Source organism: Trachemys scripta, chromosome 1 (genome assembly GCF_013100865.1).
Source record: "Trachemys scripta elegans isolate TJP31775 chromosome 1, CAS_Tse_1.0, whole genome shotgun sequence".
Lineage (NCBI taxonomy): Eukaryota > Metazoa > Chordata > Testudines > Emydidae > Trachemys > Trachemys scripta.
In genome coordinates this window covers 238,298,632-238,317,221 of record NC_048298.1, presented here as the reverse complement: position 1 = coordinate 238,317,221, position 18,590 = coordinate 238,298,632, and the positions used below count along the sequence as shown (strand labels likewise).

Here is an 18,590-nt window from a genome sequence, read left to right as displayed (position 1 = left end):
CTGTAGGCAAAGGTTCTGAATTAGGGGTGCTGGGAGTGCTGCCGCAACCCCTGGCTTGAAGTGGTTTCCATTATATACAGGGCTGACAGTTTGGTTCAATAACTCTCAGCACCCACACTATACAAATTGTTCCAGCACCCCTGCCTATTAGGTTCCTTGCATTATTGCTGAATACAATAAAGGCAGAATATAATGAAGGCAAGACAGTGATTATAATAGCGGCAAGCTAGCCCTATGGGCTACCACCCCCATCCACCCAATACTCCTTAGTTCAGTGATCAGGACACTCACTTGGGAAGTGGGAGACCAGCATTGAAGTCCCTGCTCCAGATCAGACAAAGTAGAGTTTTGAACCCTGGTGTCCTACATCCTGGCTGAGTGCTTTACCCACTGGGCTACAGGCCATAAGGGGGGCACCTCTCTTCCCAGGCAGTGTTGGATCTCACAGGTGAGATAGGCAGGGGAATTCCTATATTATTAATCCTGCTGGGACTGAGGTGTGAGCTAGTTTTGGGCATCAGGACTTAGCTGTGTTGACGTCCATCAGCAGAAATGTAGGTCCTATGGGGACTTTATCGGTGGAAACTTAGGCACCTAGGGCATTTAGATGTGTGCAGGATTAGGTGGCAACTGAATGGGGTGTTCTAAGGATCTAGATTTTGGCCTTTGCTGCCTAACGTGGCAGTTGGGTGCCTAAATCCCTTTGTGGATCTAGTCCATAGACACTTGTCAATACTGAGCATAACTCTTCTTTACAAAAGAAATTGTAGCTGCCATAATGTTATAATTGTATTGATTATTTCATAGAGCCCACATACCCTCTATTCTGTCTTTAACTGCATTTATATCACTACATTAAAGTTGGTTTTTCTTATTTTAGGACTTGATAATCTGCTTGATGAAAACAGAATATCAGATCTCACCCAGACATACCAGCTGTTCAGCCGGGTAAAAGGTGGGCAGCAGATCCTGTTGCAAAACTGGAGTGAATACATCAAGGTATTTCAAATTTTATTGCATCTTACTGTCCTCATATTTATGCTGTCCACAGTGGAGTGGCTGCTTGGCTTTTAAAAACAAGTAATGAGAACCAATAAAACACTCAACTGTGTTCATGAAAATTATATTTTAAGCAGTTATGTGGGTTTTTTATTTTGTTAATGCACCCATTTTGTTCAGCAATATTCTGAAAGCTCCTATGATGAGAAACCACAGTGCATACACATTTTGATTTAAAATCATATTTAGGAACTGTTCATTTTACAGGACTGGACAGTGCAAAGAGGTTTTTTTTTTTAAATCAGAACTTCATATGATTTGAGAAAATGTTGGGCTGGAAAGTTAGTTATGTTTGGTTCAAAATATATAGTTCTCCTGACACTCTAGTCACACTCCTTTGAAACTATTGGAACATCAGGTCTCGGCTGATACTTCCATCAGCACTGCAGATTTGTTATGTTATAAATAATTTCTGCTTGTTATAACAGTTAACAGGCTAAAGGTTTTTAAAATTATTATTTTGAAAGTGAGAAGAATTCTCTCAAAAATCTATTCTGGTGGCACTTAGAGGTCTCATCTCCATTGTACTAGACATTGTACAAACATACAACAGTTTACTCATCCTGAAGAACTTGCAGTCTAGCGGAGATGCTTTCAAATTGTAACCTTAAGCTGGGGCTGACTGTATGATAAGAAAACATTCCAGTGAAACTCCTGGAATCACGTGTCTTGCATTGTGAGGTAGTATTACGGAAGGCATGTCAGAAACATTAGCATTTGGGAAACCAAGCGTATAGTCATATCATTGGTTGTAACCACTCAACTGTCGCTTCCGAGATGGGAGAGAGACTGATGGGCATTTGAGACTGTGTACTCCAAGAGATAGTGAGAGAAAATCCCATGTGAATAGGATGACCTGATGCCGCCTGAAAAGTTGATACAGCCCAGATTTTAGGACTAGACTCCCCTTTCTGGTCAAGTTTTAATTAACTTGTACATTTCCCAGTTTTGAGGACTCCTGGAGGTGGAGTCCAGGGAACCATGAACACCAGGAGGAAACTGGTCAAAAGTATTGGTGAATAGATGGGGGAGGGGTCAGGTCACAGGGAAGGTTTGACAACTTTGGAGAGGTGAGTCCTGGTGGTATGAGAGAGTGTATAGGGCAAATTAAGGCACCTGGGATCAAATCCCTGCTCTGCCACAGATACGCTCGCTCTCTCTCTCTCTCTCTCTCTGACCTTGGGCAAGTCACTTAGCCTCTCTGTGCCTCAGGTCCTCATCTATAAAATGGGGATGGTACTTCTCTGCCACTCGGGGTGTTGTGCGGATAAGTACATTAAAGATTGTAAATTTGCTCAGATACTACAGTAATGAGGGCCATGTGAGCACCTAGAGATATGGAGTATGCGGACATTGGGAGCCAGGGGTTGGATTCAGGCAGGATCAAGGCGGTGCATCAAGTATCATATCTATGAATTATTGCTGTGGCTATTTAATTGTTAAGAGGGAAGTCTGAGTTGTCTTGCCTATTTTGGTTTTTCAGCGGTTACAGTGGCTAAGATAGAAGCGAATAGAAAAACATGGATCTGCCATCCTGCTGCCTCTGTGCAGTTGTCCCAGTTTTTCACTTTGGAAATCTGGTCACTGTCCTCCACTGTGACAATTACCAGATAATAACATTCTTAAACCATCTTAAATAGCAGGTCAATCAAACACTGTTGTGTAGACTGTCTGATTCAGTAGACAAATAGTGTTCTAATTCCACTGGAGAGCTGGGCACAAGTAGAAACAAGATAAGATTAAAAAATGATAAAGCAAGAATTTTGTCCTTACGAGTCAATAGCTTCCCTCCCACCCCCAACCTGATGACGGCTCTGTTTTTTCACTTTTGTAGCCCTTGTTGACCTTAGAATCTTGGAGTAACCAGAAGCAGCTAAATCATATCCAGTTATTTCTGCAAATAAACAGTTCAGTGGGTTTAAAAAAAAAGTCATGCAAAGGTTTTCATTACACTGAACATTCTTGCTACACTTTTTCACATACTCTTTTACGTAAATCATGTATTTAACTGTAAACTTGTGTGTGTACAACCATGTCTAATACGTAATTTTTGTTTAGTTTCTGTTTTAAATGTAAGTGATCTCTTAAACATTGCTGTTTGAAATCCATTAATGTGTGTTTGGATTTTTTTGGTTTTGTGTTTAAATTTCAATGCATCTCATCATTTTTAACAGCTTTTTAAGATTTCAATTATTATTAAGCGCCTCTGATAAAATTTTCCAATTGCTAAATTCCATAAGGGTGTATGTGTCTGTGGGGGGAGATAGGTAGCAATGAAGTATTTGATTATCAAAAGTGTTTGTTTTTACAGAACTTTGGGACAACAATAGTGGTTAATCCTGAAAAGGACAAGGATATGGTGCAAGAGCTACTAGATTTTAAGGATAAAGTGGACCATATCATAGAAGCGTGCTTTCAGAAAAATGAGAAATTTATAAACTTGATGAAGGAATCCTTTGAAACATTTATCAACAAGAGACCAAATAAGCCTGCAGAATTGATAGGTACAAAATATTTTTCTGTAAAATATTTCTAAAACCTATAGAAAGCATAATAATCTAAAGCATACTGAGTATGCTAGTATAATAGCAATGCAATGCATAGCCCACTGGAAGAATTGCTTTTGGGATACCAGGCAAAAATTAGTCTGGATATGTCATGGGATCCAGGTAAAAGTCTGGATGTGTTTGTCAGGTGTGTGCTCAGTCACGTGACGGAGCATGTTAACTCCTGCTATTGCTGCACCCCTACTTGCTTACATTGTCACTGATGCTGACAGTTGCTTAGAAACCCGTGTGGCTAATTTCCTAAAGCAGAGTACGTTGCTAAGGGGGAAGAGTAGCTATTAGAAAAAGAAATTTAACTATTTCTTCAGAATAGAATAGTGGGTATGTCTTATGGATGAGGCTTATACTGGTGTTTAAAACCTCAGTTTCCCATACAGTCTGATAGACAATGCTAAGAAAAATATGCCTAAGAAGGAAGAAATAGTGGAGTTTTTTTGGTTGTCCGATTGTTTTTTCCCCTGAGCTAAACTCAGGAGAGCACCAATTTTAAAAGCATTCAGTTATAGGAAGACTGAGTTGTAAAGAAGAAAATTGCTCAGGACCTCAGAAGTCAGGAAAGGGAAGCTTAATCAGTTAGTGTACATTAGACAAAGAGTATTTAAAATGTTTCAGAATAAGTAGTATGGGGACAGATCCACAGGTGGCGTAAATTGTCATAGCTCTGACTTTGAAGTCAATGGAGCTCCTGCAATTTACATTAGCTGAGGATCTGCCCCTTAGTTTCTGTCTATACCATATTCTTTTGCTTTTGCCTGCTAACCTGAAAAATGGCTTTCTAAAAAATACCCTTGCATAGGAAAGGTGACTGAATACTATTTGACATGTGCAAAGCAGTGATATGGGCTTATTGCCACTTGTGGGTACTGTATCCTCAGCTGTTACAATGGCTTCCTTCTCATCCCACTGACACGTAACCTAGTAAAACCCAGAGTAGGGATATTCATATGGCTTTCTATACCTTAATTAAAATTCATGGCATAATTGTATTTTTTTCTACCATTATCAAGCTACTAACTTGAAAGCATCGCTTCTGTTTAAGTTTTGGTGAGAGCCAGAGGGCATGGTAAAGGTCTACAAAAATAGTCGTCTTTGTGTTGTTTTTGTTTCTCATATAATACATTCATATGCATTGCATAATTCCAAAACATTGTCTATCAACAAGTAATGTTCTTGTAGTGAACATATCATGAAGATTCTAGTGTTTTAGTACATTCATTTTAAAAGCTAATTTGTTGTATTAATCTTTATCTTGGTCAGATCCTTTGTGGCATAAATTTTTCCACTAATAACATAATACTTGAATATAATTCCACTGACTTTGGAGGAGGGAAAATTGATTACAAAACAGAACATTTGGCATTTCACCAATGTTTTAATATCAGTAATATTAGAAGTGGAAACATTACAGTAATTTTAGAGGGATTTTTATTTTAAGCTCCTCAATTTTTTTATTTATTTGTAGCAAAACATGTGGATTCAAAGTTAAGAGCTGGAAATAAGGAAGCAACAGATGAAGAGCTGGAAAGAATCCTTGACAAAATCATGATAATATTCAGATTCATTCATGGTAAGAAGGGTTTAAAATTGATGTGATTAAAAGATGATCTTCAATGCTACTCCTAGAATTGTTAATTGATTTAGTGCAGCAGTGACAAACTTGTGATGGGTTTAAGAGTCTATAAACTGGGACTACAAAATTAGAGACTGATGTTAGTGGGAGCTCTGCACAAAGACCACAGGTTAAACGTGGCCTCTGATCAGGAAGCTGAGAAGGTCACTGATAGCATTCCCCCCCCCCCCACCCACACACACACAGTTTCCCTTCACTGGCTTCCCAGATAGAGTATGTGGGAGCCCAGCAAACAGTGGCTCATCCTTTTCATCCCCAATCCCTCCCTTACATAAGGATGCAAACAGAGTGGGTCAAGGTAGAGAGAAGAGAGGATGTCACTGTAGTGCTCGACCGCTTACTGCAGTGCACTTTCCAAAAATGACTTTGTACCAAATAATAAAAAAGATAAGCACTTTAGCTGGACCTTTCTGCTAAAATGAACAGCAGGAAAAGCATATCACCGTGTCTAATTGAACGACTTGCTGGCTGTTTTAGGGGAGAAAAATGGGCTAAATCCTAAATTTCTAAACTAAAGAGAAAAAGCTTTTTAAGTCCAAATAGTTGCAGTTTCTAATATTGTGCCCTTTATATAGGAGATGTAGGCAGGGCGTCCCTCTTTTTACCCCTCTTTGCTCTTGCTATGGAGCTATTTTCCAGAATTATTATTATATAGCAATCCAGACAGCAGATGTTCACCATAAAATAGAACTGTGTGCAGACTGATTTTTGTTTGTCAAAACCAAAGAAAATCCTGGCAGAGGTGATGAAGGAAATACATATTTTTGAGGCTAAGAGATTAATCTTAATTTGATATGCTAAATATGAAACTGCGACTACATTTTTTGTTTTTTATTATCTTTCTTTTAATATATGTATATGTATAATTTTAAAGTTTTTAAATGAACTAAAAGGCTAGGTCAAAATACTAATATTTCTTTTTTGTGAAATCTAGTACATAGGTCATAGCAGGACATTAAGGGCACGTGTTGCTGAGTACTCAAGTTTCTGGGTCTTGGCCCTTTAAGGACAGATATTCTGGGACTTATAGTCACCAGCTATTTCCCTTCATATCTCTCAGCAGAGACTCCCAAGCTCTCCCTGCTCTCTCCTGGGCTTCTCACCCACTAATAAAGTGGCATAGCTATTCTATACAACCAAACCACTCTATCAGTGGGAGAGTGGCCCAGGGGGTGCTTGGAAGTCTCTGTGCTGGGAGATCTGAAGTAGAACTGCTGTGGTAGCATTGGGTTCCTCTTGGCAGATCCCAATGAAGGAGTCAGATATGGTTTGGGGGGGAAGAATACTTTGAAGAAGCTATGTATTGCCTGGAAGAAAAGTGAACCCTGCATCTGAAACATTCTTCTGGTACCTCTACACCAAGGGGTGGTGGAACCTGAAACCTAAGGAGAGGATTTGGGGGAGCCCTGTTGGAAGAGGTGAAGGCTTGTGGATATTCATATAACTCTTATGTTTCAAAGGACTATTTGCAGAGCCCAGTGAGAGGTATACCAAAAGCCTGAGGAGGAAGTGTGTACAGAGGCCTCACCAATGTCGAATAGAGGGGAATGATCATGTCCCTCGATCTGCTGGCAATGCCTCTACTTATACAGCCCCAAATGCCGTTAGCCTTCTTGGCAACAAGGGCACACTGTTGACTCGTATCCAGCTTCTCGTCCACTGTAACCCCTAGGTCCTTTTCTGCAGAACTGCTTCCTAGCCATTCGGTCCCTAGTCTGTAACAGTGAATGAGATTCTTCCGTCCTAAGTGCAGAACTTTGCACTTGTCCTTGTTGAACCTCATCTGGTTTCTTTTGGCCCAATCCTCTAATTTGTCCAGGTCCCTCTGTATCCTATCCCTACCCTCCAGCGTATCTACCACTCCTCACAGTTTAGTATCATCTGCAAACTTGTTGAGAGTGCAGTCCACACCATCGTCCAGATCATTTATGAAGATATTGAACAAAACCGGCCCCAAGACTGACCCTTGGGGCACTCCGCTTGAAACTGGCTGCCAACTAGACATGGAGCCATTGATCATTACCCATTGAGCCCGACGATCTAACCAGCTTTCTGTCCACCTTATAGTCCATTCATCCAGCCCATACTACTTTAACTTGCTGGCAAGAATACTGTGGGAGACCGTATCAAAAGCTTTGCTAAAGTCAAGGAATAACACATCCACTGCTTTCCCCTCATCCACAGACCCAGTTATCTCCTCATAGAAGGCAATTAGGTTAGTCAGGCATGACTTGCCCTTGGTGAATCCATGCTGACTGTTCCTGATCATTTTCCTCTCCTCTAAGTGCTTCAGAATTGATTCCTTGAGGACCTGCTCCATGATTTTTCCAGGGATTGAGGTGAGGCTGACTGGCCTGTAGTTCCCCGGATCCTCCTCCTTCCCTTTTTTAAAGATGGGCACTACATTAGCCTTTTTCCAGTCATTTGGGACCTCCCCCGATCGCCATGAGTTTTCAAAGATAATGGCCAACGGCTCTTCAGTCACATCCGGCAACTCCTTTAGCACCCTCGGATGCAGCGCATCCGGCCCCATGGACTTGTGCTCGTCCAGTTTTTCTAAATAGTCCCGGACCACTTCTTTCTCCACAGAGGGCTGGTCACCACTTCCCCATACTTTGCTGCCCAGTGCAGCAGTCTGGGAGCTGACCTTGTTTGTGAAGACAGAGGCAAAAAATAGCATTGAGTACATTAGCTTTTTCCACATCCTCTGTCATTAGGTTGCCTCCCTCATTCAGTAAGGGGCCCACACTCTCCTTGACTTTCTTCTTGTTGCTAACATACCTGAAGAAACTCTTCTTGTTACTCTGAACATCTCTTGCTAGCTGCAACTCCAAGTGTGATTTGGCCTTCCTGATTTCACTCTTGCATGCCTGAGCAATATTTTTTATACTCCTCCCTGGTTATTTGTCCAATCTTCCACTTCTTGTAAGCTTCTTTTTTCTGTTTAAGATCAGCAAAGATTTCACTGTTAAGAAGCTGGTCGCCTGCCATATTCTTTCTACACATCAGGATGGTTTTTTCCTGCAACCTCAATAAGGATTCTTTAAAATACAGCCAGCTCTCCTGGACTCCTTTCCCCCTCATGTTATTTGCCCAGGAGATCCTGCCCATCAGTTCCCTGAGGGAGTCAGTCTGCTTTTCTGAAGTCCAGGGTCCATATTCTGCTCTCCTTTTGTCCTTATGTCAGGATCCTGAACTCGACCATCTCATGATCACTGCCTCGTAGGTTCCCATCCACTTTTGCTTCCCCTACTAATTCTTCCCAGTTTATGAGCAGCCGGTCTAGAAGAGCTCTGCCCCTAGTTGGTTCCTCCAGCACTTGCACCAGGAAATTGTCCCCTACACTTTCCAAAAACTTCCTGGATTGTCTGTGCACCGCTGTATTGCTCTCCCAGCAGATATCAGGTTGATTAAAGTCTCCCATGAGAACCAGGGCCTGCGATCTAGTAACTTCTGCTAGTTGCTGGAGAAAAGTCTCGTCCACCTCATCCCCCTGGTCTGGTGGTCTATAGCAGACTCCCACCACGACATCACCCTTGTTGCTTACACTTCTTAACTTAATCCAGAGACTCTCAGGTTTTTCTGCAGTTTCATACTGGAGTTCTGAGCAGTCATACTCCTCTCTTACTTACAATGCAATTTCCCAACCTTTTCTGCCCTGCCTGTCCTTGCTGAACAGTTTATATCCATCCATGACAGTACTCCAGTCATGTGAGTTATCCCACCAAGTCTCTGTTATTCCAATCACATCATAGTTCCTTGACTGTGCCAGGACTTCCAGTTCTCCCTGCTTGTTTCGCAGGCTTCTTGCATTCGTGTATAGGCACTACCTTGTCTATCTTGATGTTCCAGCTGTCTTGCCCACTGCCACCTGCTCCCTCAGATGCTGCTTCTGTGTGGGTGCTATTGGGGCAGCACCATGTTTCTCCAGCACAGAGACCTACACAAACACCAACAGAGACTGCTCCTCTATTTACTAGGGAGAGTTGCATCTCTTCAGACTTAGACCATGAGACACCAAGATCCCCTCCAAGGTCTTTTTACATCATTTTACTAACCTTGTTCCAGAGAAACTAATCTGAAAGTCATGACTGGCACTCTTACAAGGAAGCCCCAGCATGGTGGAATAACTCCAGTGGGCTTATGGGCCATCTTGAATTGTGATGGAGGTCTAGACCGGGGTGGGCAAACTTTTTGGCCCGAGGGCCACATCGGCGTTGAGAAACTGTATGGAGGGCCGGGTAGGGAAGGCTGTGCCTCCCCAAACAGCCTGGCTCCTGCCCCCCTCAGAACTCCTGACCCATCCAACCCCTCCTGCTCCTTGTCCCCTGACCACCCTCCAGGACCCCACCCCCTATTCAACCTCCCTGCTCTTTGTCCCCTGACTGCCCCCCCTATCCAACCGCCCCGCTCCTTGTCCCCGGCGACCCCCTACCTCTTATCCAACCCCCCACCCCCTTACCATGCTTCTCAGAGCAGCAGAAGCTCGCAGCTAGCCATGCTGCCCGGCAGGAGTAGCAGGCCAGAGCGCTGGTGGCGTGGCGAGGTGAGGCTGCAGGGGAGGAGGGACAGCGGGGGAGGGGCCAGCTTCCCCAGCCAGGAGCTCAGGGGCCGGGCAGGACAGTCCTGCGGGCCGTAGTTTGCCCACCTCTGGTCTAGACCCTCTCAGAAGAGTTCCAATCTACAAGATCACCTTTATCCATACCATGCACTTCTAGGGAAGCTTCTTCTGCTGTCCCTCTACCTCTTTCTTTGTTGGAGCCTACAGAAGAAGGGAAGATAATGGGGGAATCTCTTCATGCCCCCTGCCCCAAATATTTCTTTTCTTCTCTGGATGAGGCTGTCACCCTGGAATCAACATCTCTTCTGGAAGATTTTAAAATTCCAGGGCTTTATGCGAAGGGTGGCCATATCTTTGGGACTACAGGTGGTGCTTGTACAAGATAACCCACACAAGCTCCTAGACATCTTACAGGTCTCTTCCCCAAGAATGATCACCCTTCCCATTAATGAAGCCTTTGCTGGAACCAGTCAGTTCCCTCTGGCAGACGCCAGCCTCTATCCCACCCACTGCCAGCAGGTGACTAGGCGCTATCATGTTCCTCAGCAATACTTTGATTATTTCTTTTCTATCCTACTCCTGACTTCCTTGAGATTATGGCCACTACTAAGTGTGCCCGGCAGTCTCACCCCAGGGACACTAACAACAAGGAGTTTAAAAGACTGGACTTGTATGGCAGGAAGGCCTATACCACTGCCAGCAAGTGTCAAATTACCAGGCACTGTTGGTTAAATACACTTTTCTTAATTGGTCAGCAGTGTCCAAGTTTGCAGACAAGTTGCCTGAGGAGTACAGAGAAGTATTTTTGGCCATTAGTTTCTTAAGGACACCTTGCTACCTGAACATTGCTTCAAGCAGCCATTGATACAGCTGATGCTGCCTCATGCTCCTTGGCTACACCTATCTTGATGAGATTCTCCTCTTGGCTGCAACCCTCTGCCATCCCAAGAAAGTTGCAAAATACAATAGGAGATTTAGCCTTCAAAGAGTTCAGTGTTTCCCCAGAAAAGGATGATGCCATGTGCACCTTAAAAGATCCATGAGTGACCTCCCGTCATTGGGGGTTTACACCCCAGTAACAAAGAAGAAACCATTTAAACCTCAGTCATACTACAAGACCTCTTAGCAGATGTCTCAGGATACTTCCAAAGGAAGGTTTAAACCTCCTAGAGATGTCATCAGTCGGATTCATCCACAACAGGCCCTTCTTACCAGACCACTGCAGCTTTGAAGCAGTTGTTTTGAGTACTCTATTGAGGACAGTACACCGACCATATCTCATCTCCTTCCCTTTGAATACTTCCTTTCTCTCTCTCTCTCTCTCTCTCTCTCTCTCTCTCTCTCTCTCTCACAGTGTTCGGAAGCAGATCACATCATACAAGTGGGTGTACAGCTGTGAAAAAGGAATACTTTACCCAGTTCAGCTCCTTCCTCTTCCTCAGTCCACCTTCCCTGTCATTTTTAGGGACTCATTTTACAAGACTGTATTGATTCCAGAAGTGCAGTCTTTTTCTGAGTTGGGAGCAGAGAGGAAGTACCTTACCAATAAAAGGTTTTTATTTCCAGTACTTCCTGATTCCCCAAAATCTTGTGGTCTTTGTCCCATTCTAGACCTCAGAAACCTAAACCGGTTCATCAGTAAGATCAAGTTCAGGACGGTCACCTTTGCTTCCATTATCCCTTCCCTAGAGATTGGTATACTGCCCTTGTTTGCATGATGGTTACTTTCATGTGGCAATACATCCTGGCCACAGACAGATTCTTCAGTTCATAGCAAGCAACAACAACTACCTTTACACAGAGCTTCCGTTCGGGTTATCTTCGACCCTAAGAACCTTTGCCAAGTGCATGATGGTGGTGGTAGCCAATCTGCATTGCATAGTGTGACAAAGTTCCTCCTGTATCTTGGTGGGTCCTGCGCTTATTGGCGGATTTTCTTGCCTCAGAGATTCACCATGTGGGTTGGGGAACAGCCCAGAGACCTTCCCCTCTGGAAGAACCCACAGTCCAGGTCAATTGGGAGGTTTGGGGGGAACCCGGTCCCGCCCTCTACTCCGGGTTCCAACCCAGGGCCCTGTGGACTGCAGCTGTCTATAGTGCCTCCTGTAACAGTTGCATGATAGCTACAACTCCCTGGGCTACTTCCTCATGGCCTCCTCCAAACACCTTCCTTATTCTCACCACAGGACCTTCCTCCTGGTGTCTGATAATGCTTGTGCTCCTCAGTCCTCCAGCAGCACACCCTCTCACTCTCAGCTCCTTGCGCCTCTTGCTCCCCGCTCCTCACACTTGCACCACAAACTGAAGTGATCTCCTTTTAAAACCCAGGTGCCCTGATTAGCCTGCCTTAATTGATTCTAGCAGCTTCTTCTTAATTGGCTCCAGGTGTCCTAATTAACCTGCCTGCCTTAACTGGTTCTAGCAGGTTCCTAATTACTCTAGTGCAGCCCCTGCTCTGGTCACTCAGGGAACAGAAAACTACTCATCCAGTGACCAGTATATTTGCCCTCTACCAGACTCCTGTACCCCACTGTCACAGTAGGTGTTCAGATATTTCCTTACCTGGACAGTTGGCTAGTTTGGGGAAGATCAAGTGCCCATGTTCAAAACAGCATCTTTGTCATCAGACCGCTGCTCTCTGGTCCAGGCCTGAAATTGAATATAGACAAACTCAGGTTATGACCACACAATGAATAACTTTTCATAGGGGCAGTCCTTAACGCCATAACTGCTGTGGGTACCTTCCTGTGGACAGGATTCAGTCCATAGTTTTTTTGGGCCTAAAACCTCACATCCAACTCAAAGACAAGTTTATTTTTGCTTACAACTATTGGAGTATGTGGCTTCATGCACATGTGATTCTGCATGCCAGACCTCACCTCCACTGTCTGCAAGCCTGGGGTTCCTCAGCATACTGACTGAGTGGTATTCACTAGACATGTTGATTTGCATACCTGCATAAGAGCTTCAGTCACTGGACTACTGGATAGACCCTCTGAATGTCTGCAATGGGGCTCTCTTTTTGCCACCAGAACAGACTATGACTCTGGTAACAGATGCATTCACCAAAGGCTGGGAGGGTCATCTCGGTCAGCTCCAGGCACTAGTTCTTTGGTAACCTCAGGAGGTCTCACTCCACATAAAAGTGTTAGAGCTCTGTGCTATTCATCAAGCCTGCAAGACATTTATATCCACCATCAGGAACCAGTTTAAGTTCTGATGGACAATACCACTAGCATGTTTTATCTGAACAAGCAAGGGGGTTGCAGGGTCATCTCAACTGCTCCAACAAGCGAATTGCCTGTGGAATCTCTGTATAAGAAACAAGATTTCGCTAAAAGCTTTACATTCCAGGGGTGAGGAACACTGTTGTAGATACCCTCAGTGGAAACTTGACCAACACAAGCGGTCAGTCAGGAAGGATGTTCTTCTCCAGATCTTCCAACGGGGGGGTACCCAAATAATAAACTTATTTGTGACCAACCTCAACAACAGATGCAGGGAATTTTGCTTCAGAGTGGGCTGCAGCCCAAGTTCCATCCTGGATGCCTTTCTTCTTCTCTGGTCCAGTCATCTGCTCTGTGCATTCCCCTCAGTTCCTCACATTCCAAGAGTACTCCAGGAAGTTGAAAAGAGACCAGGCAACATAAATCCTTGTGGCACCAGCTTGGCCATGACAATATTGGTTCATGGACTAACATCAGCTCTCTATCAGGCCACTGATAATTTTACCCTGGTCAAGGATCTCCTATGTCAAAACTCAGACAGGTGTCTGAATCCTAACCTTAAATCTCTCCACCTCACTGAATGGATAATTTCTGCTTGAATATGTGAGAGAGATTATTGTCCTGAGAAGTCCAAGCCATCTTGATGAGTAGCAGAAGGGACTCCACCAGGGCCACATACGCCACACAATGGAAGAAACTTTTGATCTCGGTGCCATCCCACTATTTCCTCACTATATAAAGAATACATACATACTGGACTACCTACTGCATCTGAAATCATCTGGCCTTTCAGTTAGTTCATTAAGAATCCACTTCACTTCTCAGCAATACAGAATGACTTTTCTATCTTCTTACCTTTTGATTACCTTACTGAGCAATATTCCTAGACATCTGCAAGGCAGCAACATGGTCATCTTTAATGTACCTTCTCCACATACAACTATTTCTCAAGCTTCATGAGATGACGCCAACTTTGGTAAGTCAGTGTTTTGATCTCTTGTTCAAATAATCCAAAGTTGAATGTATATGCACAGAATCATTCGAAGGAGAAAAAATGCTTGCTTTACCTGCATGGTAATTGTTATTCTTTGAGATACGCTGTGCTCATATACCTTCCATAATCTCTCCTAGTTTCCCCACTGCTTCGGATGTTAAACTGTGGTATGAGGGAACAGAAAGGGAGATGGTGGTAATCCTCGACTTGGTCTGTGAGGAGAGCAGGGGGCATGTGTGCAGCCTAGTGCAGGCAAAAATCTGCAACTCAAGTGTGTTGGGAGCACGTACAACTCTAGTGAAACGTATATGTGCACAGCACATCTCAAACAGTTACTGTACAGATATGTAACTTTTTTCCGCTTTTCAGCAAGTCAAGAGAAAGGACATTCTGTATAATTGAAGATAAGTAGTAAAGGTGTAATGTTTGATTTCTCAAGGTTTTTTGTGGTTTTCTCTCCATACAGGTAAAGATGTGTTTGAGGCATTTTATAAGAAAGATTTGGCCAAAAGACTGCTGGTTGGAAAAAGTGCATCAGTAGATGCTGAGAAGTCAATGCTGTCAAAGCTTAAACATGGTGAGCAGCTGCAAATGTTGAATTTTTTACTTCCTTTATGTTTTAAACCTGAACCTTTATTTATATTTATGTTAAAGTGACTGGGCCAAATTTTCAAAAGCACTGAGCACCGTATGGCTCCCACTGTTCAGAGTAGGAACTACTGATTGCTATGTACTCGAGGAAATGTGAAATTTTAATGTAGGTGCCTAAATGGGAGTGGAGTTCTTTTGGAAATCTGTGACATTAAGCTGTGCTGTGCTTTGGGGACTTTAGAGAACAGACTAACCTTATAATTTCTCTGATCTGTCCAGGAGAGGGCTGGACACTACAGAGCACATGGATTGGAGAAAATTTGGGATTGGCAGTGTGTTGGGGTCACCCTGAAAGTGTTATAACCAAAGCTGGTGGAAGCCAAAGTGGGGTTGTGGGGCTATAAATAGGCTGCTGGAGTCAGAGCTGCTGAATCAGGGCACAGGACCCTCTCTGTTGCTTTTTAGCACACAGACACTCAGGGTGTGATCTGCATGCTGATAGGCTGTCTGAGTGTGTCCCTAGTTGGGAGCAACAGCAGCAAAGCATTGTGAGGCACCCAGGTTTGCAGGGCAAGTGGTGACACAACCCCTCACTGGTCTGGGTTTGCACCTGAACCCTGTCACAGTGGTATAGTTATGCAGGATTTGCACACAGCTTGCTATTTTAACTAAGGTTTACACTTCAAGCACTAGTAAAATAGCTTGAAGTGATTTTCTAGTGAAAAGGCGGTGAACAATTGTAAGGGAAGTAGAACAAAGGAAATTGTAAAGATGAGTAAGAAGCAGAAGATGGGAGCCTCAGCTTATCTGGATTTGCATCCCAGGGACCGTCACACTAGCCCAACATTAAGCTTAAGCCTTTATTACTTGTTTTATGTTGGTTATAATCATGGAAACTTTGCTTTAATTTGTGACAGAATGTGGTGCTGCTTTCACCAGTAAACTGGAGGGAATGTTCAAGGATATGGAACTTTCAAAAGATGTCATGATTCAGTTTAAGCAGGTAAATTTAACTTCACTTATGCATGGTATATTTACACTAGCTAGGATGATATCACATAATTGTATTGAATTAAACCATGACAAAACAGATTTTCCACAGATTGTTTATAGTTCAGCATATCTGCTGGGACGTTATCTGACCCTACAGTTTCATTTGATTTTGTTTTAACTCTTAATAATAAAGCCTGAATGTAGTATTGCCACTAAATTTATTATTAGACCCATCTCTAAAATTGATTTTAAGACTCCATTTTATCATGTGGGAATTATTGCCAGGTTGTGATTAGTTCAGTATGAATGACCTACATCTGGTGATGAATGTTCTTGCGCCATACAGACTGGATTGTTGCTGTTATGTTCTCTGGATGCCCAGCCCAAGTGCTGTCTAGACTGCATTTCTTTAAAATGTACCATGGTGTATCTTCTTAACATCCCTTAAATGTTTTTGTATGGATTTTTTAAAATTCTTTTGACTTTGAAGTCCTTTAGAAGAACAGATCTAATAGATAATCATATTGTCTGTTTTGTTCCCAACCATTCACTATGTTCTGAATTGCTTAGGTATGTAGTAGTGTGCCTTTGCATGACTTTCGGACAGTGGGAGTTAGAGCATTTTCCAACTGTGGACATCACCTCTAGAAAACTTCCTGATACTGTCCATAATTTCCAACTGGAATCAGTATTTTAAAAAATTAAGAGCATCTATGTTTGCTGTAGCAGTTAATTGTTTTTGATCACAGATTTTTGTATTGCACAGTGCTCCAATGAGAAATGCTTTATAAATTCAACTTTGGTTTATAGTCAGCTCTTTGGGTGTTTTAATGACTTGCCGGAATTAATTCATTGTGCCAAAATTAATTCACTGTTTAAAAAAAAAAAATCAGTATTCCAGATATTAACAGAAGCCATATATTGATTTACTTTTCCAAGTTTATTTTTGATTTATTGTGTTAGCAGAATTTTTAACAGGTTTGGGTTTTTTAATTTTGTTTTATTTTAGTATATGCAGAACCAAAGTGATCCAGGCAATATAGACCTGACGGTAAATATACTTACTATGGGATATTGGCCAACCTATACACCCGTGGAAGTCCACTTAACTCCAGAGGTGAGTCTTTTAGAACTAGAATTTGCAGTCTATCATGGCAGAGGACTAGGAATTTCAATATTTAGGTTGCCTAACACATCCAATTATAACTGTTTTCAATTATGTATAACTAGACTAGTACGCCTGAGGGAATTCTGCACCAAAAAATTAAAAATTATGCACACAATATTTTAAAATTCTGAAAATTTTGTCAATAAATAAACGTGGAGGCTCCAGCATGGCAGTGGGGAGCACAGGCCACAGACTGCACAGAGGTGGGAGATCACCCTGCAGCCCCTCCCTCCCCCGGGACATGGACTCAGTGGTGAGGCTGCACTGTTACAGATATGCCCATTACTTTGGGGTATGCTCATTTATTCGGGTTACTCTTCTGGGGAAGGGGATTTTGTAATTTTATCAATGAACTGTTTGTGTCACTTGTGTTTTTATATGGAGCTCTACTTCTCCCTGCTGCAAGTCCCCTTTCAATGGCGCTATCTTGCAGGACCTAGGTTTCCTTAGGGCTGGGTTTCTCCAGCCCCAAAACTGGATGAACACACACACACAGACACATACATTAACAGAGCAAGTCTGAGCGGACCGGGTCAATCAGCACTGTCAAGCTGACCCCTTATATGTCTCTGGACTCACTGGGCTGGATGAAGCAGCACTTTCAAGCTGACTTTTTTTATACGGGACTGTCGCATCTTACGCGCATTTAACATGCGCGAATTCAGCTTTATATGGTCGGCAAAGACAAAAAAAAAAGACAAAAATAACAATTTAAATACTGTTCCTGTAGTGCGGGTGATTCCGCCTGCCATTACACTCAGTGTAATTTTGACTATACGCGTTTTTCGCTTTACGCGCTGACCACGGAACGTAACCCCAGCATAAGATGAGACAGACCTGTATGCCCCTGGGCTTCATGGATTGGTCAAGCAGCACTTTCAAGCTGTTAGCCTTATGGGTCCCAGATTCAGCATGTCCCTTTCCCCACTCTCACATCACAATTGTACTGGCAGTAACCTACTTGATGAGCAAACTCCACAGTATTTTGGGTGCTGCAGGGATCTTTAGCTTAGGTAAAAGAAGCGTTGCTGTAGAGTAAATGGGGGAAGCTAAAAACACAGAAGAGTAAAGTTCAGCAAGAGAGAGAGAAGCAACCAACTTAACCATAAAAGTTATTTATTGAATAGTGATAACTACACAAGGAGGGCTAACCCAACATAACATAAATTATTAACGGTTAATACCTGAGGTAGAAAGGAAAGCAGAGAGAGAGAGCGGGGGGGGGGGGTCCTCACGCACTCCATGAGGCTTGAACTGGTCGGGGTTCCCAGGTGATGGTGGTAGCAGAGGGTCCTGAATGCTAGAGACAGGCAGAGCCCCCAGCACGATCAGTCAGGAGAAGATGGAGTTCCAGTGGAACTGATGCCTAGTTTGGATCTAAGCATCAGAACCTTGACTAGAGGGTGAGTAGGGATTTTTGTAGAGAAAATACAATTGTTCAAGGGAGAACACTAAATTTGTTTATAGGTAAGCTGGTGACTAAGGGTTTTCTTTAGGCTAGACAATAGGAGCTGATCACTCTTGGCTATGGGCGGTGTTTTCTTCCAGGGAGCTCACAATGCAAGTAGGCTGCTTCAGTATTTGGATATCAATTAAGGATTCATTACTAGAATTGGTCTGATAATTGCTGAGCTGGGTGTGTGCAGACATAGGTTCATTAGCATCTGGAGCAGAGATTCCCATGATGCAGTGCTTCCCTGCTTTTTCTGGTCTCAGAATTCAGTGTGGTTTTCTGTTCTCCATTCTGTATGTAAATTGAGATGTCTTCCTGTCCCATTTTTCATGCAGATGAGGCTAGGG

General features: G+C 43.1%; 1 protein-coding gene across 2 annotated transcripts in view; it reads left to right on the top strand.

The window, feature by feature from the left end:
* The window catches only part of CUL4A (cullin 4A), an 86,366-nt gene that overhangs the window by 44,372 nt on the left and 23,404 nt on the right, over positions 1-18,590 (top strand). The window contains exons 10-15 of one of the 2 annotated variants that reach the window (XM_034758128.1): positions 881-999; positions 3,371-3,563; positions 5,089-5,193; positions 14,505-14,615; positions 15,547-15,632; positions 16,632-16,739. In XM_034758128.1, the coding sequence (XP_034614019.1) occupies positions 881-999; positions 3,371-3,563; positions 5,089-5,193; positions 14,505-14,615; positions 15,547-15,632; positions 16,632-16,739 (722 nt within the window). Of the gene's footprint in view, positions 1-880; positions 1,000-3,370; positions 3,564-5,088; positions 5,194-14,504; positions 14,616-15,546; positions 15,633-16,631; positions 16,740-18,590 lie in introns of those variants that run through there. The other variant, XR_004644033.1, reaches the window with a different exon arrangement.